The sequence below is a fragment of the Nipponia nippon genome, unplaced genomic scaffold (assembly GCF_047370975.1).
Source record: "Nipponia nippon isolate SJK-2023a ecotype South Korea unplaced genomic scaffold, ASM4737097v1 scaffold_8, whole genome shotgun sequence".
In the NCBI taxonomy this organism is placed as follows: domain Eukaryota; kingdom Metazoa; phylum Chordata; class Aves; order Pelecaniformes; family Threskiornithidae; genus Nipponia; species Nipponia nippon.
The window spans coordinates 7173961-7201389 of record NW_028262402.1 but is presented as its reverse complement, the minus strand read 5'-3'; the positions used below and the strand labels follow the sequence as shown (position 1 = coordinate 7201389).

Here is a 27429-nt window from a genome sequence, read left to right as displayed (position 1 = left end):
TTTACTTATTCTTTTTTTAATTTGATTTTTGTCTGAAGTGAAATTCCAGAAGGCATTCAGCTTCCATTTATTTCAGGGTGTTTCAAGACCATATTGTCTAAATTTCTTTCCAGTTTGAAACTTAATCTGTGTGTCTGTCAACTATAACAAGGAAAGTATTTCAACCCTTCTCTTATATTTTGCAAACTCCAACCAAGAAACACTATTGTTGGTCTTTCTTGTAGTCAGTTGAAGCATTACCCAAATATTTAGTAAGTACCTGGTCTCCAGTTTAGGACTTCTGCTAAGTACCTTTCTTGACATGCTGTGATTCCGCTTCTTGGAAAGTTTTCCTGCATTAGGATTCTGACTTCCCTAGTACCTCTTTTGCTCTGAAGATCTGTCTTTACTGATTTTGTTTTATTTTTTCTCTCTTATTTTGTGCTTTGATTTCTTGCTTTCTCCCTCAGCTGCAAGACATAGTTTTTATAAAGGTGTTGCCTGGCTTCTATCTTTTGGGAGCTTTTTCTGCATCCTATATCAAGACTGACTGGGAGTTTCAATGGGTGAGAGTATGAATACTGTTACGCAGTCAGCACACTGGCTTGGCTTATGTTGCACTGTACTGCTACCCTTAGAGAAGAAAAATTTACCGCATTTGGAGTTGCACCAGTCTTCCTGTATGGGCGTGAGTGTCAGGAATGAGAATGCAGTCAGGATGTTATCTTCATGGAAGCAAATGTAAATGTTAGTAGCTTTTATTTTAATCTTTTCTAAGTGTTTTATGTGTGATTTTACAGACTGTGTTTTTGTCTGACATGTTAGCTCCTAGCTTTTAGTGACAGCGATGAGCTGCTGTCGAAGTCCACTTCTGGAGTGCAGTAATTTCTCTCTCTTTGGGTGTCAGCAAATCTATTTTTCAATTATGGAAATTATTTATATAATACCCATAATTCTGACTGGAAAGGTGTTACTCCAATTCCTGGACTGATTTGGTGATTTAAAACTTAGTGGAAACCATAGGTACTTTGGTCAGAGGCAAACATCGCAGCTTGAGAAAGGGGTGAAATGCAGTACTTGCAGTATTAAAGCTAATAGTAGAAGGACTTCAGGTATGCCTTCCCAGTAGTTACATGACAATGCGGGTTTCTTTTTTTTAATGCTGTTTTTATAGTATAGATTATAATCATAAAATAGACAGAAGAAGAAAGTGTGCTTTTCTGACTGGATTCTTTTGTGTTAGCTTCTTTGATGGAAACCATCCTTAAATGACAAACACTTCCTCCCCCGCTACCCAATTCAAATTAACAAGAATTCTTTCTTAAAATGTTTCTGTTTTCACAGATGAAGATGATGATGTCGATGGGTCAACACAGGGATCAGCAAAAGATGTCCAAATTTCAACAGATTCAAGTAAGCAGAATTTTAAAAGTGGTGAATAGTCACCCGTTCCAGTCTTTATTCATATAACCTTAACTTGCTTTGCCTTATGAAAAAATATTAAATGGCTATTTTTCTAATGCTAGGTATCAATTTGAGGTCCAAAGTTTTGGTCCAACACATTTATGCATGATCTTACAAATACCACTATTTTCCACTGGTAGATTGGCATAAGTGATAATCTGTTCATTACCCTGACAAATTGATCATTTCTCTCTACTTGGTAGTCAAAGAAAGAAAGCATGGTGTTAACAATCCATAGATAAGCAACTAATTTAAAGGGCAGACAGCATGTCTTTTCAAAGCCCTTTTTTTTTAAGATAGCTGGATCCAAATCTTACTGAAGATACCAGGTGAATTTTTTTTTTTTTTTTTTTTTTTTTTTGCTTGGGCATGTTGCAGTAAAAGTGTATGTATTCCTGCGCATCAGGATTGAGCCAGGCTGGTTGCTTCTTATGCAGTTAAATTCTTATGCATGTGGAGTTTTCTGGGGTTGGTATTAGCCAAACTCTTACCTTTCACAAGGTGAAGCCAACCACAATTTAAGGACATCCCACCCCCTACATCCACATTAGTAACTAGAACAACATGGTACCTGCTACCTAATGTAGCTGCATGGACTGTTGTAAAAACTGAAATTTCAAATTGATAAATATGTTTGTTTTTTCCTTTTTTTTAGCCCAAAGTTCTTAGAAAATTAATAGGATGCTTAGAAAATTAATAGTCCAAATGCTGTTTGGATTTTTAAAAAATCCAGCTCAGACAATAATTAACTCAGTTATGGAAGTGATCTCAAGCATGCTCTTATTTCACTTCTTAAAATTTGAAACTGCTGTCTCTTAATAACTGTAAGGTATAGTCCACCACCACGTTCCCTTATTCTGGGACCAGGCTCTGACTAGTGCGGTTTCCCTAAGGAACTTTCACTTTTTCCAGCGTTTTAAGTGACATAAGTGGTTGAATGTCAGGACTTTTACACTTCACCGACTAAAGCTATTTCCCTTATTCAAGACTGTCAAAGAGAGCAAATTACGTATCCAGATATTTCAAGTGGATTGGTTGAAAGTACTAGTACAGGACAGTTCAGCTTTAGACAGCCTTCCCAAAAGAAGGAAAAAAGATAGGAAAACGGGGGGCAGGATAGAAACTCTAATCTGTCTTTTGTTCAAATACAGTGTCCGTCTGTGGACTGGAGAAGCAGCAGTAGGTGGTATATTTTCAAGGCTCATGTAAAGAATCATTGTTTGTGTTTTAAATAGAACAGTAGCATTAAAACAAATTGCTTCCTCTTAATACATTTCCACAACATAGAAGTTAATGTAGAGCCCAGTAACTTTGCTATGATTTATAAAGTTCAATAGGTAGGGAGTGATTCTAATGTATCTTTAAAAACAAAGAATTCACACCAAAAAAAAGATTAAATATTTGAAAGCTTTAGTTTAATGATGTTAGGGGTCTACAGATCTGGTACCCCAGTAGAGGTAAAGCTGCTGCAGCACCCTGTCCCCTCTGTGGCTGAGCAGGATGAAGCTCTGTTAGTGGGGATGTGTGTGTGTATACATACATGTATTCTGATACATATGTATGTGTATACATTCAGGTGTGTGTGGCTGTGTGCATGTATGTGTGCATACATATATGTACAGGCACCCCCTCCCCCCCTAGGTCTCTCAGTGGCCCTCCAGTCCCCACGATCTCTCCAGCAGTCATCCTGGACCTCCTGGTCCCTCCAGTAGTCATCTCCACCCCATGCCTCACTGACAGAGATGCATGCACACGTGGCTCCCTGGCCACTTACCTTGCATGCCAGTAAGTCTAGCCTTATGTTTGCTGGTGTAAAAGCAACAGCTGTCACTCTGGTTGCTGGCACCATGGACACGTGGGTCACAGTGACTTGCGGTCCTGCTTCAGTCGCTGCGCTCAGGAACCCATATGCACACATGCGTGCAGAAAACTGGAAATCACACCCACAGAAAGAGTTAGAAACAGCATTTAGTGAGAAGACAGGACAGACTGTGCTGATCAGGTGTAGGGCATGGCCAGGCAGGTGCACCAGCCAGCAACCTCTTTGGCGTGTGTCCAGCTTCTTCTGTTTCCTTATCCCTTTGTTTTCCCATACTTGTTCCTTCCCAAACTGCCTTGATCCCTCCCTTCCCCTGCCTTTGATTCCTCCCCTAAACATCCTCTAACAACTCTTGTACAATTCCAGAATGCTCTTCCCATGCATCTCATAGAGCCCCACACCCTGAGTCCGTGAGGTGACCCACAGAGCTTCTCCTGCGGAATCACCTGGTGGGTGCCACCCTCAGTCCATGGGGCATGCCCTTGTGTCAGGGCAAGGCATGGCTTCTCTTACAACTTCCCTGACAAAGCTACTGGGGTTCACCTGCCAGCCGTTGTGCTTCTGTGCCTCTCCGTGTGTGGGGAGTCATAACCTAGCAAATTAAACATGACTGAGGCATGGTTATAGCGTGCTAGACCTCTGCTACCCGTCTCTAGAGAATACCATTTGTGTAATATGGGTCAAGAGTGAGCTGCTCATTAGCTTCTGTGTGTTGACTCATCTGCCACATCTTTTGGGATGTTACCGTGCTTCCCTCAGGAGTGTCTGAATTGAATTATATTCTGGAATATTGTAGCTTTTCTTAATTCGAGCTCTCTATGTTTTACAGATGCATATTTTTAAAAACAGTGAAAACAAGTCAGAACAAATTGAATAATATTAACTCGTAAAGACATGCTTTTCCATAGGAAAGAAGCCAATAGGAAAGGATGCAAAGTCTGTAGATAAATACTGGAATAAAATTTGAATTAGTGGTCTGCATTCCTTTTTGTTTCTTTGCTGTTGTAGTAGGCTTGTGTATTGGGTTTGTGTGGCAAGGTTTTGGCAGCGGGGGGGGCTACAGGGGTGGCTTCTGTGTGAAGCTGCCAGAAGCTTCCCCCATGTCCAATAGAGCCAGTGCCAGCCGGCTCCAAGACAAACCCACCACTGGCCAAGGCCAAGCCCATCAGCAACGATGGTAGCACCTCTGGGATAACATATTTAAGAAGAGGGAAAAAAACCTGTGCAACTGCAGCTGAAGAGAGGAGTGCGAATATGTGAGAGGAGCAGCCCTGCAGACACCAAGGTCAGTGAAGAAGGAGGGGGAGGAGGTGCTCCAGGCACCAGAGCAGAGATTCCCCTGCAGCCCGTAGTGAAGACCTTGGTGAAGCAGGCTGTCCCCCTGCAGCCCATGGAGGTCCACAGTGGAGCAGATATCCACCTGCAGCCTGTGGAGGACCCCACACTGGAGCAGGTGGATGCCTGAAGAAGGCTGTGACCCCCGTGAAGCCTTCTGAAGCAGGCTTCTGGCAGGACCTGTGGACCCGTGGATAGAGGAGCCCGTGCTGGAGCAGGTTTGCTGGCAGGAGTTGTGACCCCAACGGGGACCCACGCTGGAGCAGTCTGTTCCTGAAGGACTGCACCCCATGGAAGGGACCCACGCTGGAGCAGTATGTGAAGAACTGCAGCCCATGGGAAGGACTCATGTTGGAGAAGTTCATGGAGGACTGTCTCCCGTGGGAGGGACCCCACGCTGGAGCAGGGGAAGAGTGTGAGGCGTCCTCCCCCTGAGGAGGAAGGAGCAGCAGAGACAACGTGTGATGAACTGACAGCAACCCTCATTCCCCATCCCCCTGTGCTGCTTGGGGGGAGGAGGTAGAGAAATTGGGAGCGAAGTTAAGTTTGGGAAGAAGGGAGGGGTGGGGGAAGATGTTTTAAGATTTAGTTTTTATTTCTCATTATCCTACTCTGATTTGATTGGTAATGAATTACGCTAATTTCCCCAAGTCGAATCTGTTTTGCCTGTGACGGTAATCGGTGAGTGATCTCCCTGTCATTATCTCAGCCCATGAGCCTTTTGTTATATTTTCTCTCCCCTCTCCAGTTGAGGGGAGTGATAGAGCGGCTTTGGTGGGCACCTGGCGTCTAGCCAGGGTCAACCCACCACGGCTTGCTGAGTGAAGTGTGAAGTTAGAAGATTTAAATCTTAATTTCGGGAGCTTAAATATGTTAAGACAACAATGAAACTTAGCCTACCAAGATACTGAAGCCAAAAGCATAAAATGACCATAAAAACAACCCTACGCTTTCTCAGATGATAGATTTAACAGACTTACAGAGCAGGTTTGGAAAAGGACTATAAATCCTTGTGCCTGAGAACATGAGCCAGCTGCTAAGGACTTGTCTACACAGTGAACAATTAACTTAAGGAGAACGGAATGTTACAGGGATAGTAGGATAAACATCATGTGGATGCTCTCATTAGTGTACTTGGTTGTATTGCCTGGGAAAGGAGTTGAGCCCCAAAGTCCATTTTTATACTAAAATAATTCTTGGTCATTCTGGGAATATATAACTGATAAAACTGCTCTGTATTGACAGACCTCAGATAGCTGGGGTTGGAGGTAAAGAAGGGGGTTAAAAGTGCTCCTTAGGGTGCTCCTCAGGGGTATGCGCTGTCTGTCCTTTCTGAGATGCAATGTTGAACTAGGTTTCAACCAGTGGAGATTATTCTTGTTTTCCTGGAGACAAAATTCATTGCTCTCGGCTAAGACGCAACCACAGATGTAATCTTGTAATTCATAAAAAGATGTAGTCTTGTAATTCTCAAGCTTGAGAAGTCAAAGGCAAACTTTTGAAAGTCATTCCTATTATTTCATGGTAATATGAAGACTTAGTGGAGGGGAAAGAAAAAAGTTGGCTTGTTGTATATATGCAACAAATGAATCCCAGAGGAGCTATCTCAGTAATTCCTGAAATAAAAAATTAGTTTTTAAGAGCTCCTACTTGTGTGTCAATCTGCAGGAATTTGGGAACATGAAAAGACATTAGATTCTGCCCTAGTTGCTTGCCAGGAATCAATAAAAGCTGAAGGTACTTGACTACAGTATAGTGAGGCCTAGGCAGCTTTTATTTGTTTTAAAGCTTATCCATCATAGATGGTTGTTGAGGGATGTTGCCTCTCCATGTCCTCAACTTCTTTCCTCACAAAAGTTTCTGCTCAGTGGTACTTCAAGAGATACTCATGTACAAGTTAAATTGCTGTACCTGATGTCATACTGAAAATGGTTTTTTACCCCAAGGCAGTTTGCTTCACTTGCATTTGAAGATCTTTTGAAAAAGAGGATTATGCTCAACTGTGTTAAATGAACTAGTGGCTTAAGTGCCAGAAGAGGTTGTATATTTCCTTTTCTTGGCTGAATTGCGTCTAAATACTGGGAAAAGAAAAATGAGTTTTCTGAAAAATCGCACATTACTTTTCTTTTGCTTCATTGTCTCCATTGGGCATATCTTCCTTTCCTCTCCTTCCCTCAACCCCCTCCACCTGCCTTTTCTGACACTTGATATTGCCCACTATTGTTCTCACTTCTCACCAAGTTGTGTTTTGTGCTCTTCCCCAACTTGTCTCTTCCAGTTCCCCTCCTTCCCCAAGCACAGCATTTACTCCCCAGTGTTGCCACCTGTTTGGCTTCATTCCCTTTCAGTCTGCCTGTCCCTCTCTTGTTCCCTGAATCCTTTCCCCCCTCATCCTTGGTGTCTCATACCAGTTGGTAGTCAAAACGTTGGCTGCTCTAGACTATTTCAGGGGAGGCAAGCACCTCTTCTTAACTACTTCCTGAAAATGTAAAGAGGTTTTATGGAAGATCTCTTCAAGAAGATTGAAAAAAATCTTCCTGTAGTTCTGTAGCATCATTGCCAGGAGGCTGTGGAGAGATATTCACAAATGTTATTAGCTAGTGTTAATTGATTCCTTGCCTTAGGGGTCTTTATGACAAGGCTTATCAGATTAAAAATTTAACCATAGATACTGAAGAATGACATGGAGATCCATGCTTTTTGGGTTGTTTCTGTGATGATGCATTCTCTGCTTTAACGAACTGCTAGTCTTGATGCTTGGGTACAGTTTCTCCATAGCAGCCCACTGGAAATGTGTACAGACACATTTCAGGAGGGGTATTGAGGGCTCGACAGACTTTCTATGTATGCGTGCAACCCATTTTTCAGGCAGGGACGCGTGAAGAGCGAAGGGCATGGCCCTGACCTGGGAGTCTCTCTGCCCCGTGAGTGTGTCTTAGCGCTCGCTGGCTGCATGTGAACGGTCTGCTTCAGCGTGTGCCCGTCTTCTGCAGGACAAAATGCAGCCGTCAAGAGAAACCCTCTCTGAAGGAGGTTTTAGAGGAATCTGACTGAAGAGAGATATGGGGGCTGCGGTGCTGTCAGTAAGCACACTTTTCATGGCATGTCCTTCCATGGCCCCTCTTTTGCCAGAGAGTGGTCTGCTCAGGTAGCTGTTCACCTGCCGAGTAAGGGAGATAAAATGTTCTTGTGTTAGACCCAAGTCATTGGCTTAGTGCTTGCTTATGTCTTGTCCCAAACTTGCTGACAGTGTGGAGGAGACCACCACTGTGATTCTGCAAGCATGAACAAACTGTTTTCAGGAAGAAGCAAAGATAATGTGTGTGGATTTGAGGGATTTGTCCTCTAAAGATATTAGGAAAATATTCAGCCTTCATAGAAAGGGTCATTGTACTCTGCTGAAACCGCTTACAGATAACTAAGCATGTCACATGTTGCTCTGAAACATGATTTAAATGGATTTGGAGCCCGAAAGCTACAGGAAGAAGCAGGTGAAACCAGATCAAGTGGTGATACCTATGGCAGATGCTTGGAGAAGTTCTAAAAACCACCCTGGAGGAGAACGGTGAAGAGGTGGCTACCAGTATGGGAGGATGGCTATTAGCACAGCTTTGTGCTTCAAACCTGTCTTGGAACTAGGGGGATTTGAGCTGCTCATGAAAACCGGTTCAGAGAAGTGACACACCTGCAAATGGCTCTCCTGGAAGAGGAACAGCTGGAGAAAGGAAAAATCTGAGATTCTGAAAGACTCTCTTCAGTAAAAGAAAAAATATACAATTCTTACCTGCTTTATTGCTGCCTTGTAGGTTGTGAATGGTAATACTGAAATAAATCAAAATTTGCCTGTCTGCACTGTTGTAATGTGAAGTAGCAGTGACTAGAGACGGAGAGCGGAAAGCGTGTGGATAGCACAAGTTTTGGTGGGAAGAATGGTTCTTGGTAAGCAGTGTTGCTAGAATTTAGTCTTTTAAGAGTAAATTCCGCCAATATATTTGGTGTAGGCCTTGAGCTTTCTTCAGTGGCAAAACCATACAGGACTTCATCATTTTCCTATTTCTGCCACTAACCACACACAAGTCTTTTCAGAAGCTATGTTGAAGGACATGAACTTTGGACTCATCAAATCCTGTTTATCCTTTTCCCAGGAAAACTTGGTAGCTTAGCCTCCAAAATCAAATTCTGTAGTTTGGTAAATTATGCCTGGAGTTGACCTTTTTGTAGTTGTTTTCCTCTTGAAAAGCATAAGCATGAAGAACAGGGTTTTTTTCAACTCAGTATCCGATGATAAGAAAAAAAAAGTAATGTGTTTTTCAGGAGAAAGTCCTCGTACTGTGTAATCTGATCCAACACAAAAAGATAAAAGATGTTTGGCAGTGAAGTGTCAATATTATAAAACAGGCAATAACTTCTTTAAATACCAAAATTTGTTCTGTGCATCTGTTGCATATTAGGAAGATTTTTTTATGTTAAGAAGTGGTATGTAGACTTCACTTCTATAACTGGATCATTTCATAATATTTAAAAATTGGAACAGGAGGAAGAAAGAGCTTTATCTAACTTTAAAAGTGATTATAGTTGAGCTTCTTTCTAAGGCTAGTTAGACAAATCAGATTGGCATAAGACACCCCTTAACTTTCATGTTGTGGATGTACACTTGAATTAGTTGGGAAGTGTTTTTCTGGAGGTCTAGTTGTGGTCAAATAAGTAGCTGTTTGGTCTTTTATTAAGGGGTCCCCAGAAGCTCAGGTGCAAGAAAGCCATCTTTCATCAGGTTGCACTAAAAATGACCCCTGTGAGGAGGACAGTGACAAAGTTAAACATGATTTTTCACTGACAAATTGAGCTTGTTTGGATGATGGATAACCAGATTACCATAAGGAAAGCAGGACTGAGCATACTGTGTATTTAGTTAAGGAATGTACTTGAGCTTAGGACATTACTACTGGTCTGTAGATCTAAACTCCTCCTTGTAAACCAGTTAATTTTAAGAGCCAAGCCAACTTTTTGTAACATGTGGCTGGTCTTAAGAAGTGGAGAGCTCATAAAAAAATCTCCAGTTAAATTTGGTAGGGATTCTCTGAGGCCAGCTAGTATCTAACAAGAGGAGACTACAAAGGCAGTTCGAATGAACACCAGTCCTAAAACTTGGTTGAATGTTTTTATTCTCAGATGGTTGTCTAGGATTGCATGGATTGCTAGGGAAAACAGTAGAGATTTTGATAATGTTATGAAAGTTCATACTCAGAACATTGGCTGTTCTGTCAGTAACCAGCGTTTGCTGTGTTTTCCCAAGTTGTGTTAGCCCTAAAGAAGGTCACCCAGGACACAGTGTGTCTTCTGGTTAAAATTTGTCTATGCTAAAGTCACCATGGAGATCACTTTGGCAGAAACCTGTTTCTAAAAGAATTTAACTTTTTATGACTTTAATCCAGCAGGGTTTAAAGGAGTGGATCACTTTCTGACATGTGCTATAGTCTCAATGCAATGGCAATAGAGTTTCAAGGATACTTTAGAAGTGAGCATTGATGATATTTAAATGTTTCTTATATTGTGAATAAAAAAAAATTGACAACAGACACAGCCACTAAGTTGATAATTGGAAAACTGAAAAGCCAAAGCCACCTGGTAATGCTACTTTTCATATTAAAAAAAAAAACTTGAAAAGTCACGATGTATCATGTCATGTATCCCAAGCTCGCTTCTTCAGTAGGATAATTTATTCTTTATTGCTGTAAAGAGTGTACATTGCATGTGGAGATTGTGTGATTATTTTTCTTAAACAGATGTTGTAAAAGGTTTCAGCTAACTACTCTCAAAAGAGTACTTGAGGAATAGTCATATAGGAAAGAAGAAATTAGAGCTGTGCTTCCAGAGTTCATTATTCTTGACAGGAGCCAGAAGTGAACCTGCAAAACCAGAAGCCCAAAGATCTGTCATGTTGTAGGCACTGTTTAGAAAGGCAGTAATTTTTGCTTCTTCAATTTGATTTTTATGGAGGATTTTAGTTTTTTTGCTTCCTGCTTAAACTCTTTGTGCTTTCACATCAATGTCCAAGTGGAAACCAGTAAGAAGTGGTGTCCCTCAAGGGTCCGTGCTGGGACCAGTGCTATTTATTATCTTTATCAATGACAGGTAGTGGGATCGAGTGCACCAAGCTGAGTGGTGCAGTTGATTCGTAAGAGGGAAGGATGCCAAGTGCCAGGTCCTGCACCTGGGTCAGGGCAATCCCCAGTATCAGTGCAGGCTGGAGGATGAAGGGTTTGAGAGCAGCCCTGTGGAGAAGGACTTGGGGGTACTGGTGGATGAAAAGCTGGACATGAGCTGTCAGTGTGTGCTTACAGCCCAGAAAGCCAGCTGTATCCTGGGCTGCATCAAAAGAAGCATGGCCAGCAGGTTGAGGGAGGTGATTCTGCCTCTCTACTCCTCTCTGGTGAGACCCCACCTGGAGTACTGCATCCAGCTCTGGGGTCCTCAGCACAGGAAAGACATGGACCTGTTGGAATGGGTCCAGAGGAGGACCACAAAAATTATCAGAGGGATGGAACACCCCTTCTAACAGAGAAAGGCTGAGAGAGTTGGTGGTGTTCAGCCTGTAGAAGAGAAGGCTCCCTGGAGACCTTATTGCAGTCATTCAGTACTTAAAGGGGGCTTATAAGAAAGACGTGGAGGGACTTTTTCCCAGGGCATGTAGTTACAGGACAAGGGGCAACCATTGTAAACTGAAAGAGGGTAGATATAGATTGGACATGAGAAAGAAATTTTTTTATGATAAGAGTTGTGAGACACTAGAACAGGTTCCCCAGAGGAGTTGTGGATGCCCTATCATTGGAAGTGTTTAAGATCAAGGTGGATGGGCCTTTGAGCAACCCGATCTAATGAAAGATGTCCATGTCCATGGCAGGGTGTTTGGACTAGATGATCTTTGAAGGTCCCTTCCAACCCAAACTATTCTATGATTTTATGACCTTATTTATTCTGGTTCTCTCTCTCTCTCTCTCTCTCTCTCTTTCTTTGTACAAGCATCCCTTGTACAGGCTTCACTTCACAGAGTCACAGCATGGCTGGGGTTGAAGACAGCATGGAGATTATCTAGGCCAATGCCCTGCTCAAGCAGGGTCAATCAGAGCAGTTTGTTCAGGGTCTTCAGCTGGACTTCATAGTGCTGTAGACAACCCTTTGAGTGCAGCACTACAGCCAGTTTTCAGTCCACCTCTCTCTCCACTTACCTAGTCTGTACTTCATCCATTTGTCTATGAGGCTGTTCAGGGGGACAGTGTCAAAAGCCTTGTTAAAGTAAATAAAAACAACAACCAATGCTCTTCCCTTATCCACCCAGCTAGTTGTCTCATCATAGAAAGCTACCACGTTGGTTAAGCATGATTTCCCTTGGTAGGTCTGTGCTGACTACTCCCACTCCTTAATATGTTTAAAAATGGTTTCCAGGATTAGTTGCTCAATCCCCTTCCCAGAGATCAAGGTCAGGCTGATCAGCCTGCGGTTCCTCAGATCCTCCTTCCACCCCTTCCTGAAGGTACAGGTGATACTTGCTTTCTTCCAGTCCTCAGCAACCTCCCACAAACCACCATGACCTTTCCGAGATAATTGCGAGTGGTCTTGCAACACCATCAGCCAGCTCCCTCAGCACCCGCGGGAGCATTGCAACAGACCCATGGACTTGTTGCACGTCCAGTTTGTTTAAATGTTCCCTAGCCTAATCCTCCCCCACTGAGGGTAAGTTTTCCTTGCCCTGCACTTTCCCACTGGTCTCAGGAGCCTTAGGATTGCTGATGGCTGGTCTTACCAGTAACGACCAAGGCAAAGGCGGGAATCAGTGCCTCAGCCTTCTCCACGTCCTTTAAGACCAGGTCCCCATTGCCATTCATCAGCAGGCCCACATTTTCTCTAGTCCTCCTTTTGCTGATGATGTACCTCTAGAAACCTTCCTTGTTGCCCTTCATGTCCCTTGCCAGATTCAGCTCCACATGGGCTTTAGCTTTCCTGAGCCCATCCCTGCTTGTTTGGACAGCGTCTCTATATTCCTCCCACCTCACCCAACTCTGCTTCTGCCTCTTGTGCGCATGCTTTTAATGGTAGAGTTAAGTCAGGAGCTCCTTGTTCATCCATGTGTGCTTCCTGCAACCTTGCTTTTAAAACAGTCACTTAGATAAGAGAAAAACTTTGTCATACAGTGGACAGTACCCGACTGAGTCTTAACTCATCCTTGTGAAAGATGAACCTGAAATCCTTAACTCTTCACCCTTCCAGAGATTTCTGTGCAACAACCTGTGCTCCATGGTTTGAGAATGTATTTGAAAGGGCTGTAGTGAAATGAAACACAGCAAAGGCTTGTAGTCCTTCATTTGCTGTACCTTCTTTCTTTTTCTGTTGTTCCTGTATTTTCTCCTGTTGCCTGTACAGTTGACCAGGTACTTTAAGAACTTGGTTCGGAAGGATGCTCTCAGAACTGGCAGTGCTTTGGGAGCTGTTCTGAAGGTGATGGCACTCTGTCTTGGTTTTCAAGTTGTTGAACCAGCCAATAATAAATGCAGTCTTTCCTAAGCTGTTCCCCATGCTGTGGACAGTCATGTACAGGCACTTCAGAGAGGTGCCTGTTTCCAGAGAGGCGTGTGAGAGCTTCCTCATACTCCTGGCTAACAGGCATTTCCCTGTTTACATGGATGCACGTGGATTAGACAAGGCATACCTGAGTTTCATGTGGCTATAGGAGGCTAGCAGAGCATCACTGAAGTGTCCTTGCAAGCCAGTTACTCGCTGCAGTCTTTCCTTATCATCTGTCACTACAGCATTGAGATCCCAATGATGCCCATTTCTGCCTGGGATTCTATCTTGCTTTTTTTCAGCCATCAGTTAGGGATGGTTTGGTTTTTTGCTCCTCTATTTGAGAGCAAAAGATTTTCAGTACTTTCTGCTGTACTACAAAGTATTTCCAAGCTGTACGAGAAAGATAGAAGTAGACTCCAACATGTGATGTGTCTCTCCTTTACAATGTGCATTAACAGACTGCATGATTAACTAGTTGTGTGGACATTACAGCTGGTGTACATGGCTTTCAGTTAATATTTCTAACATTTCAAGTCTGCAAGTGGGAGCTTCTAGTGATTGTATTACTTTATGATGAATGCAGGCACACAGATTTGTTATGAGATCAGAGTCTGTAACATTGTGCTATGCAAAGAGTGACTTTTGTTAACAGTTCAGTCCAGCACTGCAATAAAAAGGGCAAATTCTGTCTGTGGGGAATAGTCATGTCTGTCATAAAGCATATGCTCTCTTCGAAGTACATGAAAGAACCTGCAAAACTGAATAGCTCATCGGGTCTCTTCATAAAGATGTGATGAGGAGAGGACACAAGGACTGTCTCGTTGGAATCTCCATTTTGGCCTGGATTGGTTAACTTGGTACCTTTCCATAGGCAGTAAGGACATACATCTTGGACTGATTCATTTGTTCTTAAAACCTCTCAAAACCTGCCTGTTCTATGAGAATGTGTTTACACTTTGCTATTGCTCTTAAAATAGTCACTTTTAAGTAAGAGAGAAACTTTGTCATACAGTGGATGGTACCAGACTACGTCTTAACCCATCTTTGTGAAAGGTGAACCTGAAATCCTTAACTCTTCACCCTTCCAGAGATTTCTGTGCAACAACTTGTGCTCCATGGTTTAAGCATGGATTTGATATGGCTTTAGTGAAAGAAAACACAGCAAAAGCTTGTAGTTCTTCATTTGCTGTACCTTCTTTCTTCTAGTTTTTCTGTTGTTCCTGTATTTTCTCTTGTTGTTTGTACAGTTGACCAGGTACTTTAAGGACTTTCTTTGGAAGGATGCTTTCAGAACTGGCAGTGCTTTGGGAGCTTTTGTGATGGTGATGGCACTCTTGTCTTCATTTTCATGTTGTTGAACTGGTCAATAATAAATGCAATCTTGAATGGTGAGGATGAAGAAGTGATAACATAAGCAGTGTAGTTATATATAAACAGTTATATGAAAAGCCAGGATAAAACTATGATTACTTGAAATACTCTCCCTGCTTTCCTCTGTGAATGTACCCCTGTTTTAAATGAACAATGACAAAACAAAAATGAAAAGATTCAGCCTCAAAGCTTGTGATGAAGAAACAGTTCAGTGGGTTAAAAGCAGGTTTTTAATAGTTCCGTTATACACTTCCTATTCAGGTAGCTTTATGATTTGAGGGGTGTGTTATTGAAATACAATAATTGTTTTCATTCAGGTAAACAAACATTAAAGATATTTGATGGGAATGATGCAGTGAAACGCAATCAATTTCGACTGATTTCAATTCCAAGGATTGCAAAAAATGAAGAAGTTGTGGTAAGATACCTGGTGAAGATCAATATTCCAGTGTGATAGAGGCATATGATTGTATATTACAATAGTCAAAAGCTAACAGTTTTACAAATGTAACTCAACAACAACAAAATCTGTAAATGGGCTATAATATTATATAATGTAATTTGACTTCTTCATTCAGATGCTCTTATTTTAGAGCACCTGAAGAAGTGGTGGTGGCCTACGTATCTACAGCATAATGGGGGCCATAGCATATCACATGTAGTAGTCATTCTCCTTCCTTGTGTGACGCTGAAGTCTGATTTTACTGATGTGAGCAATACTGGCTAATCAGCTCCTTAGATCTTGCTCCTCTTCTATAGTATTTAGTGGTTTGATGTTGTCCTGGCCAGCCACCACTGTTGCGCTTCAATTAATCAACTTTGAAGACTGAAGCATGTCATAGTTATCTCCACTCCTTGGCTGTGAAAGTAATGAGTTATCGATGACATAGTGGCCACTCCGTAGCTTTTCCAGTGCTCCATATGGGGTGGAAACATGACTCAGTACTAAATCAAATGTTCTGTAAAGATCTTAATTTACTGAGCTGGGCAGAGACCCCATGCTGTGCAGAAATGAAGCCCAGAAAGGGTATGGGGTGGTGGACAGTAGAACTGGGCATGGTGAGGACTCAAAGTCATAAAGGACTTGGCACAGGAGTCTGGAGAATTTATTACATGAGAATTTTGACAATTTAAACCTACAGCTCATTAAGATTTTTATCTTAATATTGTGCTCAAAATCAACAGGAGTTTTGAAAATGGTTTGTAGTGTTCTGCATGTCAAAGATCTTCAAGGAAAATTGTGTACAGTGCTGAAAACGCTTTTATTTAGGAGTGCTACTTGCCTTTGAAGCACATTTTATCAGGCTGCTGCTTATAATACCAGGGCAGATTAATACCAGTTCTCATAATTGACTTACTGGGCTGTATTCACTGCAGTGTCTGTGTTAGCAGAGGTGCTGCAGGCATGGGTCAGTAATGGATGTAAAATTCCTGTGACTGCTTTTATCTTCCAAGGACAGCCCTTACCTTTCCTATGCACAGGTGTGTGGGTTCAGGGCAGCCTTGCGGCTGAGAACCTCACTAATTTTCAGCATCCCTTTAGTGCAAGAAGATTGAATATGCAGAGTTGGGCACAATCAAGTGTAATTTACCATTTTCCTTGTGGAGTAAATTTTCCATGCAGTGAGTGTAGCTTTATTGGTGCTGAATTTTTACATTTGATCTATGGAATTAAAATTACTATCACTTGACAAAAATACTGTGGGCTGTGTTCAAATCCATTGATATCTCAAGTTTTCTTTTTGTATCTTCCACTAAAATTTGTTTTCAAAACTTTGCTCTTGTTTTGGTTTTTGCCATTGCTATTTATCCACTGTTCTGTGCTTAAAACATGCGTTAAAGGTTGGTTCCATAAGTAAGGTATTTATAAATGTCTATGTCTATACAAGTATTAACGGTGTCTTTTCAAGAAAATGTTAATTTATCTTGTTGTGTTGTAGGAGGCTGCTTTGAGGGCATACTACATAAATGATGACCAGCAGGAGTATGAGCTTCAGACCTTTACGCAGCAGGCGCTGCTGTCCGATGATGTTATCAACAGGAACGATGCTGTGGAGGACAGCAACTTGGGCTCGGTATTCCGAGAATCTGTTCCTGAAGCTTGGATCATCAGAGCCAAACCAAAGGACGAGGAAGTGATCAGAATTTATCCTGCCTGGCTGAAGTGAGTGTTTTCCTCCTTTATCACAAGGTTATCCTGCTTGGCTACATTTGTCCTCTGTAGTCTAGCCCGCTGTGGTTCAGTTATTGAAGTCGCACAAGTATAACAGAGAATGTAGTTTCTTCTGTATTTCAGGATTCTTCTGTTTATTTCTCTGAATGAGTAATATACATATTATTCATTTCCATGCGTGGAAACATGCACATGGGTTTCTTTACATGCACGGAACATGCTGTGCAACTTGTGCAGTTCTATTATCGTGTGTTTGGCCAAGAAGATGCAACTTTACATTAACTGCATCTGTAAACAAATAATGACATACACATGTCACTTGAAAGCCTGATGTTTTTTTGGGAGGCATACTAAGTAGGAAGAATTCCATATAACTGCTGATGTGAGAATAGGAGGAAAAAATAAAGATTAAAAAAAAAACCTGTTCCATTTAACGCTGAGCCACTATACCTTTTAAGCATACTTAGCAGTGGAAGCAAGACTGGCTGGTGACCTGTTCATTTGTTAAGAGCAGTGGGATAAAATTTAAACATTTGTTTATTTTACTCATGCAGCTACATTGCCAGATTTTGTGAAAGACTTGCAGGTAATTCTGTGTGTAGGAAGAAACTAATTTGCAGTGCTACAATTGTAATGACCCATTCCTTGAGATGAAAGTCTTCGCTTGTCTGTGGGGCTAATACTGCATCTGCCGTGAGCCTCAGTGAACAACTTTCTTCAACTAATAGAAATATCAGCCTACCCCCATAGAAAATTTGCCACTTTAGGTGAAAAAAGGACACATAGGATAGGTCAAATGATTGGCCTAAAATAAGTATTTCTTTTCTCTTTAGAGTGGGAATGGCATATGTTTCTCTACGAGTAAATAAGGATAGCACTACGCAGACTGTGATCAAAGAAGTGCTTCCATTACTTGGAAGACAGGTAAACAAAAGATCATAAATGTGTCCATATACCACCTGAGTGACCTTGAAGTGGGGTGCGTATGTTTTTCTCTTTAGAAAAATTATAACCAGTCCATTCGCAGTTAATGTTGTTAATTGTTTGGTAGATGATCTCTTGTGACTGGTGCGATGCTCAAAACTTTCTGCAGTCTTGGTGGTAGACCTGATTGCTCTGTACTGGAAGTTACCATCAGCCTTTCTGGGTCAAGCAGGTTTACTTGTATGAACACAGTGATTCTTAGTGTGCAGTATATTTTTTCTGGTTGTTTATGTCTTGAGATATTTAAAATACACTTGTATGTAACTACACTACTTATCTTAACCTTGTTGGGAAACTGGCAGTCACTGTTAGGATGATCGTGCTTGTCTTCTTTGCACTGCTCTGCAAAGCTAATCATAGAATCATAGAATATCTCAAGTTGGAAGGGACCCATGAGGATCATCGAGTCCAACTCCCTGCTCCTCGCAGGACTACCTAAAACTAAATCATAAGACTAAGATCGTCATCCAGATGTTCCTTGAACTCTGGACCACTTCCCTGAGGAGCCTGTTCCAGTGATGACCACCCTCTCAGTGAAGAACCTTTTCCTAATGTCCAACCTGAACTTCCCTTGATGCAGCTTCATTCCATTTCCTCATGTCCTAACACTGGTCACCAGAGAGAGGAGATCAGCACCTCCCCCTCCGCTGCCCCCCTTCAGGAAGCTGCAGACTGCCATGAGGGCACCCCTCACCTTCTCTTCTCGAAGCTGAACAAACCAAGTGACCTCAGCTGCTCCTCTTAAGTCTTGCCCTCGAGGCCTTTCACCATCTTGGTCGCTCTCCTCTGGACACACTTGAATAGTTTGATGTCCTTGTATTGAGGCGCCCAAAACTGCACGCAGGACTCGAGGTGGGGCTGCACCAGTGCGGAGTAGAGTGGGACAGTCACCTCCCTTGACCAGCTAGCTATGCTGTGCTTGATGCACCCCAGGACAGGGTTGGCTCTTTTGGCTGCCAGGGCTCATGTTCAACTTGCCATCAACCCAGACCCCCAGATCTCTTTCCATGGGGCTACTCTCCAGCCTCTCATGCCTCAATTTGTACATATAACCAGGATTACTCCATCCCAGGTGGAGAATCCAGCACTTAACTCTTGTTAAATTTCATATAGTTGGTGATTGCCCAGCTCTCCAGCCTATCTAGATCACTCTGTAAGGCCTCCCTACCCTCGAGGAAGTCCACAGCTCCTCCTAGTTTAGTATCATCAGCAAACTTAATGTGTATTTGATTCCTGTGTCCAGATCATTCATGAAAACATTAAAGAGCACTGGCCCTAAAATCAAGCCCTGGGGAACCCCACTGGTGACTGGCCACCAGCCTGATGTAACCCCGTTTACTATAACCCTTTGAGCCCGACCTGTCAGCCAGTTGTTCACCCAACATATTACGGACTTGTCTAGCTGTGTGCTGGACAGGTTATCCAGAGGAATACTGTGAGAGACAGTATCAGAAGCTTTGCTAAAATCCAAAACCACCACATCTACTGGCTCCCCTTAGTCAACTAGATGGGTGACCCATAAAAGGAAGTTAACTCGGTTAAGCAGGACTTTACCTACATAAACCTGTGCTGGCTATGACCAATGACTGCGTTGTCTCTCAGGTGTTTTTCAGTAACTCCCAGAATAACCTTCTCCATAATTTTACCAGGCACTGAAGTGAGACTGACAGGCCTGTAATTACCAGGGTCTTCCTTCTTACCCTTCTTGAAAATTTGGACATTTGCCAGATTCCAGTGGACTGGGACATCTCCAGACTCCCAAAACCATTGAAAAATAATGGAGAGAGGTCCCGGGATGACATCAGTCAGCTCTTTCAGTACCTTGGGATGAATCCCATCAGGCCCCATAGATTTATGCACATCCAGCTGGAGCAGCAAGTCTTGAACAAATTCAGGATCGGCTGGGAGTTTATCTTCCCCCCAGTCATGGTTCTCCAACACAGGGCTCTGGGGGTCCCAGGGCCCATCGTCGGTGCTGAAGACAGAGGCGAAGAGGGTATTAAACATCTCCACTTTGTCTACGTCCCTATTTGTGAGGTGACCAACCTCATCAAGTAATGGACCAATGTTATCTCTGATCCTTCTTTTGCTGTTAACGTGTTTTAAAAAGCCCTTTTTGTTGTCCTTCACAGTGCTGGCCAGCTTGAACTCTAATTGAGCTTTGGCCACACAAATTTTCTCCCTACAGTGGTGAACAGCACCTCTGTAGTCCTCAAGGACTACAAGGAACGACTCAAGGCTGAATGGCGCCCATGTTCTTTACTATCTGCATTCCTTCCCATCTCGTTGGAAATTATTAGATACATCTTGTAACCTCGTAGATGCACATGCTTTCCTTAGAAGATGATCTTTTTTTCAGTCTGCCTGTCTTTCTTACAGTTGGTGCCAAGATAGCATGACTTTTAGGAAGCATGTTAGTAGAATTCGCACATGTGCCGAGGCCCTGGCAGTCTCCATCAGACACACAGGTGTGGAGGCATGAAGCTATAGCATGCACATTTCATTCAGCAGCTGGGGCTTGTGAGCACACCAGCAGATCAGCACGCTTCTGCTGCTCCAGGGAACAGCCATGCTCACAGAGGGCGACCACCACTTTTTGTGGTTATTTACAGGGTACACAGGAACATGCGTGTGGCTAGCTATCTGCAGTAGATGATAATTGTACCTCTCTGTCTAGGTGTACACAGCTGTGTAGTGCATACAGCTTGTTTTGTGCCATAGGATGATTCTAGGATTTGATTTCAGTCCTTTTCCTCAAGTGCCGTGGACCTTTTAACAAAACCTGCAAAATCTTGTCTGAAGTCTTGTCTGAAGCAACTGTCAAACAGGATAGTTGGGTACTCTGGGAAAGATCTTCACATGTCCGTATTTGGGAAGCTAGTTTTATGTTGTAAGAGACTTAATTCCTTGGCTCAATTGCAATTTCTCTGATATTGATAGTTTTTTAAAGGGTTTTCTCATTTTTCTGTATGAAGTTGCACATACAGGAAATCTCTTTTTAATATCCAGAATTTGGCTGTGCTGAAGATCCTCTCCAAGTCACTTACATCAAATTTCAGGCAAAGCAAATGTGGGCAGTTCAGGCTTTTAACGCCCCTGTTCATGACGTGTAAAGCAAGATCATTCGTCCTCTGAGTCTCAAGGCCAAAAATTAACAGACTTACTCAATCCTGAGTGTCACATGTTTCCAGGGTTGTAATAATCCTAGGAAATGGTTCAACTCTTGGCTGTGCCAGCTTTTCTCACCAGCTGCGAGGGACGTGGGTGGTCCCTGGCAGTATAGTTTGGAGAAGTGACTGTGGCACATGTGAAGGGGGTTTCGTTCCGTCAGTGCCAGTGGGGTGCCCCAGGAGATGGGGACCGGTCAGCCTGGTTTTGCCAAGCCTGGTTCCTGGGCCATCTTCTCAAAGAGCAGGTTCCTTCCCAGTCCTGCACGCTTTCTCTGGAAGGACACTCTGGAAATATCCTAGTTGAGGTGCTTGTCACTGGAGGGGGGTAGAGTTAACCGTGCTTTACAGGTGCCCCTTCACCGTGCGAGGATGCCGACATAGTTAAGGGCACGGGAGCCTGACGCCATGCATGGGAGACTGTGTGTGTAAAATGAAGATTATTCCTGGCTCGGGAGGAGTGGATTAGGGGAAGAATGTTCTTGATTTTAAAATGTTCAATTTTCCATGCTCCGTGTGTGCAGTGTATAACATAACTTTAACATAAACATCTGGCAAAATTACATTTCATTCAGAAATTATATTTACATGTTGCATCTTTTGGCAGATGGAGTCCCTCCAGAATTTCAAATTGGTGGAAGTGCTTATGGGCAGTAAGCAAGGTAAGTGAAGGAGCATTGGCTGAAGGCACATCTGTAACTGATCTTCTAGCTTTTTTTTTTTTCCCTTTTAACACAGTCACAGTTAATGTTTTACAATAAATGACTTCACAAATGAAACTTCACCATCATATTGAAGTACTTAATCAGATGTTGTTTCTTTTTGGTCTTGTGTGTCCTGTGGCAATATGTTTCCCTTCTCTTTCTTCATCATCACATAAAGGTTTATTAGTGGTTTCTAGCGGGTATTGACACCTTGGCTAAGAGCCCTGTTTTGGGGAGCTGCCTTTAGCTGACATAATTTTCTTAACTGCAGTTTTTTAGTAAAGATTAATTGTAAAGTTCAATTGACTCCCTTCCTTCTCTCCTCTTTCCTCCTGACACTGCCCCCAAACAAGAGCAAATTTGAGTCCCGAGATAGTCCAAGGAGTATGTGTGTGTGTTATGAAGTACAGAAATACGTAGTCCTAGCATTGCTCAAGAGGTTTGTGATCCTGCAGGAGCTGAGCTGGTGTTCTCCAAGTTCACATCCCTTTGTGCTTCGTTATTTGTAAGGCTGCATGGAGAGATAAATAAAGCCACTGAAGTAGTCTGATGATGCTCTGGCCGCACCCGAGTAAATGTCTTTGTAGATCAAATACTAGCCTGATACTTTGCTTTCTTTGTGAGCATTATCAGTAAGTTGTTTTATAAGGTTATTGTAGCCTTGTGAATGTCTTACCGTGGTTGATTTCTGGTGCTCTGTTTTAAAGCGTCATTTACAACCTTGCTTTAGCTAGAAGTTGTTTTAATATTTTAATAAAATAAAGAAGTTCGTTATTACTGTAGTTGTCAGGGAACGTAGTTTTAAAGTCTTCTATCAAATAGTTGTCTTGTTACCAAAGTACTGCTTGTCTTTTGAGTGGCTTCAAGCTGTTTCTGCCTTTTTTTAAAAGGAGGGTTTTAAGAACTGTGAACAAAATCAGACTGTTCAAAGCACCTACATGGTTTTTCTGTTGAATAATGAGTAGTCCAGGTCTGCATGGTCCTTTATGTTAATGTTAGTTGTACGCAGAGTTGTGAATTTTCCCTAAAATTTTTTGTATTGTTTTTGTCTAATTGAGCCTGATAATAACTTACAGTGCTTTCAAACATGATTAATGTTCTTGCTGTCTCTAGTTCAGCGCATGGTCTTGGAAAATCAGGAACCGATTCTTAACAGACTCAAGGACATAAGAAAGGTAAATCTGAAAAAGAAACATGATCCTTTTTTATAGCAAGTAGGGAGTCCCCTTTCTTACTGAAAAAGTAAGTAATCAGTTACCCCCCCCCCAGCTGCCTCATTTGTAGAGAAGCTAAGTGCTTGGACTGAAGTTTGTTTCTGTTCGTGATACTCTCTAGGCATAGAGGACTTGATTGCTAAGTTCAGAACTATTTGGGGTTTTGTTTCATGATATCCTTTTGCCAAATGTCACGTCATTTATTTTTCTTCATTTTGGTAGACTTCAATACGTCAGATGAATCAAACAAGATTTTACATTGTGGAAAATAGTAAATCCATTGTACGAGTAAATTTATTTGTTGGTGGCCTTCCACCTCAGCTTTCCCTCGAAGAATACACAAATATTCTCAAGGATGAATTAGCTATCAAAAGTAAGTAAACAGGTGCATTTTGAGATACAGTCACTTGTACAGAATAAAGTGTAGTAGCATCTATTGTTCCTTTTTTATTATTTGTTTTCTGACCTTATTTGAAAAATCAGTCTACCTTGTACTCTCACAGGGGGCTTTTTTATTCATTTTGACATGTTCGTGGTTGCATGAGAGATGTGACAGCTCATTATTCACAGAATTATTATTACATCACTTGAGCTATATGTGACCACACCATTTTTTTTAGGGAAAAAGCATCACTTTTTAGTAGTGAACCATACATACCTTACACCATTCAAATTATGGCAATGCGGTTTAATTCCCTGTGCATGAATGTTCCTCGCCTTTATTAACCTCTGACATTTTTTGCGTGGGCTGTCCTCCATGTTGTTCATGAGCTCTATGCCTGCTCACAAAGAAGCATGAGCAGTATGTGCACACACATATGGACAAGCACTTAGTGAAAAGAATTTTTCTTTTTCAAAAAAATGTAATTGATTTTTCATAATGCTCTTTCAACCAACATGTTCTATAAACAGTGTCAGGAATGCATCATGCTTTTTGTTTCAGGCAACGAAGCATTTTTCCCAATCTTTTATGTAACTTCAAGAGGAATTAAACTTTAAATGCCAGAAAGAATTCATAGTCACCTTTTATGAAAATCAGTTTAGCTTTTCTAACTTGCAAAGTAAACTTAGGAGAGGGAAAGTGTTAGCTGGAGGTTCTCCCTATATTTGTATAACTTTTAATATTTATTTATATTATATTTATGTAACTTTAAAAAATATTTTAAATATTTACTCTGAATGTACCCAACGTTTTATGTGTTTATATTTTTACCCTTTGCAGCAAATGTAGTATCTGTGAGTCATGTTTATCAAGCACAAGGTAAGCATTAAGATTTTCAGTCTTGCAAACAATGTCTGTTTTCAAAACTGCAGCCTAATACTAGAGGCTCTAAGCTTAGAGTTTGTTAGTCTTATTGCATAAGCAAAAAGCCCTTCAGATAAAATGTAACCCGTATTTATGAAAAGCAGTGGATTAATTAGTGTTACCATATTAAAAAAAATAAAAAAGTTGGCTTCATGCCTTGTGTACCAGAAAGTGGTAATATTTCATCATAAAAATGAGTTTTTAAGTTGCACTTCAACTGAATAGTCTAACACCACTGAACTGTTAAAAATCCTTCAAGTGCTCTCTCCTTATTTTGACTTCTAAAATACTAAAATTTGGTACTGCTTTTGAACTTGATGGGATTGTTTCACAGTCACTGTTTCCTAACACAGTGTTAAGTGGGGCTTCAGTTGCTGGAAGTCTGAGGAAAATCAGTACGCTCATCTCTGCATTCATCCTTTGAGCTGTTGCTTTGCTTTTGCTGTACAAATTTTATTTCAGCAAGGCTGGAGAAGCCGTGAGGCTTTTGAGAGCCAGAGTGTCAGTGGTTCTGTGCAGCTTTGGTGCAGTGGTCAGGTGGAGATCTGTGTTTGGTAAAACTTCAGAGTGTGGAATTTATCTTTTGTACATTGAGGTGTCCATATCCAAGATGTTTCACGTCCTTTGGTAGGCTCAACTTTCACATGATCGCTAAATGAATCTTTCTATAGCGTGGTTTTGAAGACTGATGCATGCTTCCTTTGTGTATTTGCTGTCTCCACATGGCTAGTTAATACTGACTTTCCATAAGGAAAACCATAAAGCTTTCAGATGTGCCTTCTCCTTTTCATATTTGTCAATGGAGAGTAGTTGTTTTTGTGATACTCTTCTCATGTCACAGCTTCATTTAACCAAGCTTACCTGGATGGGTTTTTTAGATGTTTCTGCTTGTATGTGATTTTTATTGTTCTTTGTGGTTTTCACTTTCTGAGTATTTTTATGTTTTTAGTTGCAGCCAGGTTGTGTTATCAGCTTACATCTCATATGCTGTCCGTTATGCACTTTGATCTCATCCTGACCTGTTTTCCTCCTCACTAAGTATCTCACTTTAAACTAACTTGTCAGTATTTTTTTTTCTTTTCTTTTTTCCCTTTTGTCTTCCCTTCTTCCCCAGCTTCCTCATACAGGACAGGACCTAAGCTGACATACAGATCTTAAATTGATTCTCAAACCAAGTCTTTGCTTGTAATAATTCTTACTGAGATATTGTCAGTGAATGGAACTACTGGATTTAGTAATGAGATACAAAATTAAACCTGATGACTTTGTCACTTTTACAGGATAAGAACAGCCTGTTAGTTACGGTAAAGGGTATGGAAATAGGGCGTACTTCTGAAGCCCAAAGGAGGTCTTTAAATATGCATCAGTTCTGTGCTGCAGTTCTTGTCTTCAAACTGCTTTGCTTTAACAGAAATCCTGGGGTGTGTTTGGGGGCATGAAGGAAGGCTTAAAAAACAAAACAGCCCAATTCGCTGATAACAAACAACCAGAAATGTTGCAGAGTAACTTACTGAATACTGTCCTGAGTAAACTGAGTAAACTTTTGCTGTGATATGATGATACCGATTTCCTAATAATAATAGAAAATATAAAAAAGAGTTCTGATGCCTCTTCACAGGTGCTGTTGTACTCAAAATTTCCTGCTTTTCTGAAGCTGAAAGAATATATATGCTAGTTAAAGATACAACTGTCAATGACAAGCCTCTGTATGCTGTGGTGATTCCTGAAGTTATGGTAAGAGATATATTTGAATTTAAAATATCTCTTTAAAAGAAAAACAACTACCTTAAGAATTTTTCTCCTGGAAGTAACTGAAAATACATTTTATTCAAAGGAGCCGTACAGTGAGTTTCTATAAGTAGTGTGATGAAAAAAAATACTTGAGAGCCTGTACTTCGTGTATATGATACACTTACTTCTGTGAGTTGTCCTGTTACTGTTGAGTTGTTAGGAATAACTATACAACTGTACAACCACATAACTGTGTAACTATAAAGGGGAGAAAAGCAATTTTTTTTTCCTCTTTATTTCTTTCAATGATCAAAAAGTCAGGTGGCGTTTTAGTTTTAGCTGGCATGTCTTAAAATGCTTACAACAACTTTGTTTTGGTGAGTAAATGTGTTTCCTCACTAACCATGAGGTAAAGTAGTACTGCTAATCTTCACATTTACAGCGCCTTCATTGCCCCCATTCTGTAGCAGAGGGAGTTTGACCTTGTTTAAATGCTGCATTGTGGATTTCAGAGGAAAATAGTCTTTTGAAAGACTTAGTGCAAGAGTCCTTTCACAAATTCAGGCTTGATTCTGATTTATCATTTTTTATGGTTACAAATCACTTCACTATGAATCAGTCAGTTTAGTAATAGGTTTCATGTTAACAAAGCAGATTCAGGATGAAAAGAGGGAAATAGTTCACTGAGCAAAGTGATTTTTGAGCAGGATGATGTAGGTTCTGTCCAAAGAGAGTGTAGCCATGGTTACTTTCTGCTGAGCTGTTGTGTATCTTGCAGTTACCATCTTTCTGGAGTTGCATTATGGCAAGTGAAGTGAGGGTCTTGGTCTGACTTCTTAGAACTTCATAGAAGATTGAAAACTTAAAAAAAATGCATAATTAGTGCGAACTATGAAACAGCTTTAGATGGGAGGGTCTCAAGTTCAACAGCCGTAGTTGCATACTCACATGCCTGCTTTTGCCGTTTAAAGACTCCTATGCTTGTCAAAGTTTTCTGAAGGCAAGATTATTTTTTTATATGAGCAGATACTAGTGGCAGTGCTTAGATGAAACTGGCAAGATTAAAAACTATCCCCCTCCAAAAAAAGTGAGAGCCTTGTTCTTATGCATGCATAGGCATTATGTTTTGTGAGATCCTTAAAAATCAAGGTCCCCCCTCGTCCAAACTAGGTTTCAGAGTTTCTGTTACCAGAAACAGAAGGCAGTGTGAAGATGAGACTGCTTTTGGATGGTTGTCTTGGGGGTTTTTTAGGCAAATGCAGTATCAGCTTAGATTTGGTGCACGGTGTGTGAAGTTGAACATACTCAACTCTGTTGATTATGTGTGTCTGGTTTTCTGACACTAGACATGTTTGAAGTGAACTTCTTGATGCCAGGAAAATACTGATAATACTATCTGTTACCTGACGTAAGATATTTTTTAGAAACTCCAGTTCAGGGGACTGCTGGGGATGAACTTCTAATATGTAAGGAGAGAGGGGCTGTACATGTGCACATACATTTTATTTCCATTTCAGCATGTATTGTTTATATTTGGTTTTCTCACTGAAATGAGCCAAGAGTTAATCTACATAATATTTTAAGTGTTGTTCATATGTGCGTTGGCCACGCAGCTTACAC

The 27429-nt window shown here is 41.4% G+C and overlaps 1 protein-coding gene across 8 annotated transcripts in view; it reads left to right on the top strand.

The window, feature by feature from the left end:
- Positions 1-27429, top strand: part of DGKQ (diacylglycerol kinase theta) — a 103918-nt gene that overhangs the window by 49589 nt on the left and 26900 nt on the right. For all 8 annotated transcript variants that reach the window (XR_015701007.1, XM_087741997.1, XM_087741998.1 and 5 more), the window contains 9 exons: positions 1324-1392; positions 14848-14948; positions 16471-16694; positions 17537-17627; positions 21462-21516; positions 22672-22733; positions 22995-23145; positions 23995-24033; positions 25697-25812. Coding sequence is in view for 7 of the 8 variants with exons in the window: in XM_087741997.1 (XP_087598123.1) it covers positions 1324-1392; positions 14848-14948; positions 16471-16694; positions 17537-17627; positions 21462-21516; positions 22672-22733; positions 22995-23145; positions 23995-24033; positions 25697-25812 (908 nt within the window). In the remaining variant the exon portion in view is untranslated. The remainder of the gene's footprint in view (positions 1-1323; positions 1393-14847; positions 14949-16470; positions 16695-17536; positions 17628-21461; positions 21517-22671; positions 22734-22994; positions 23146-23994; positions 24034-25696; positions 25813-27429) is intronic.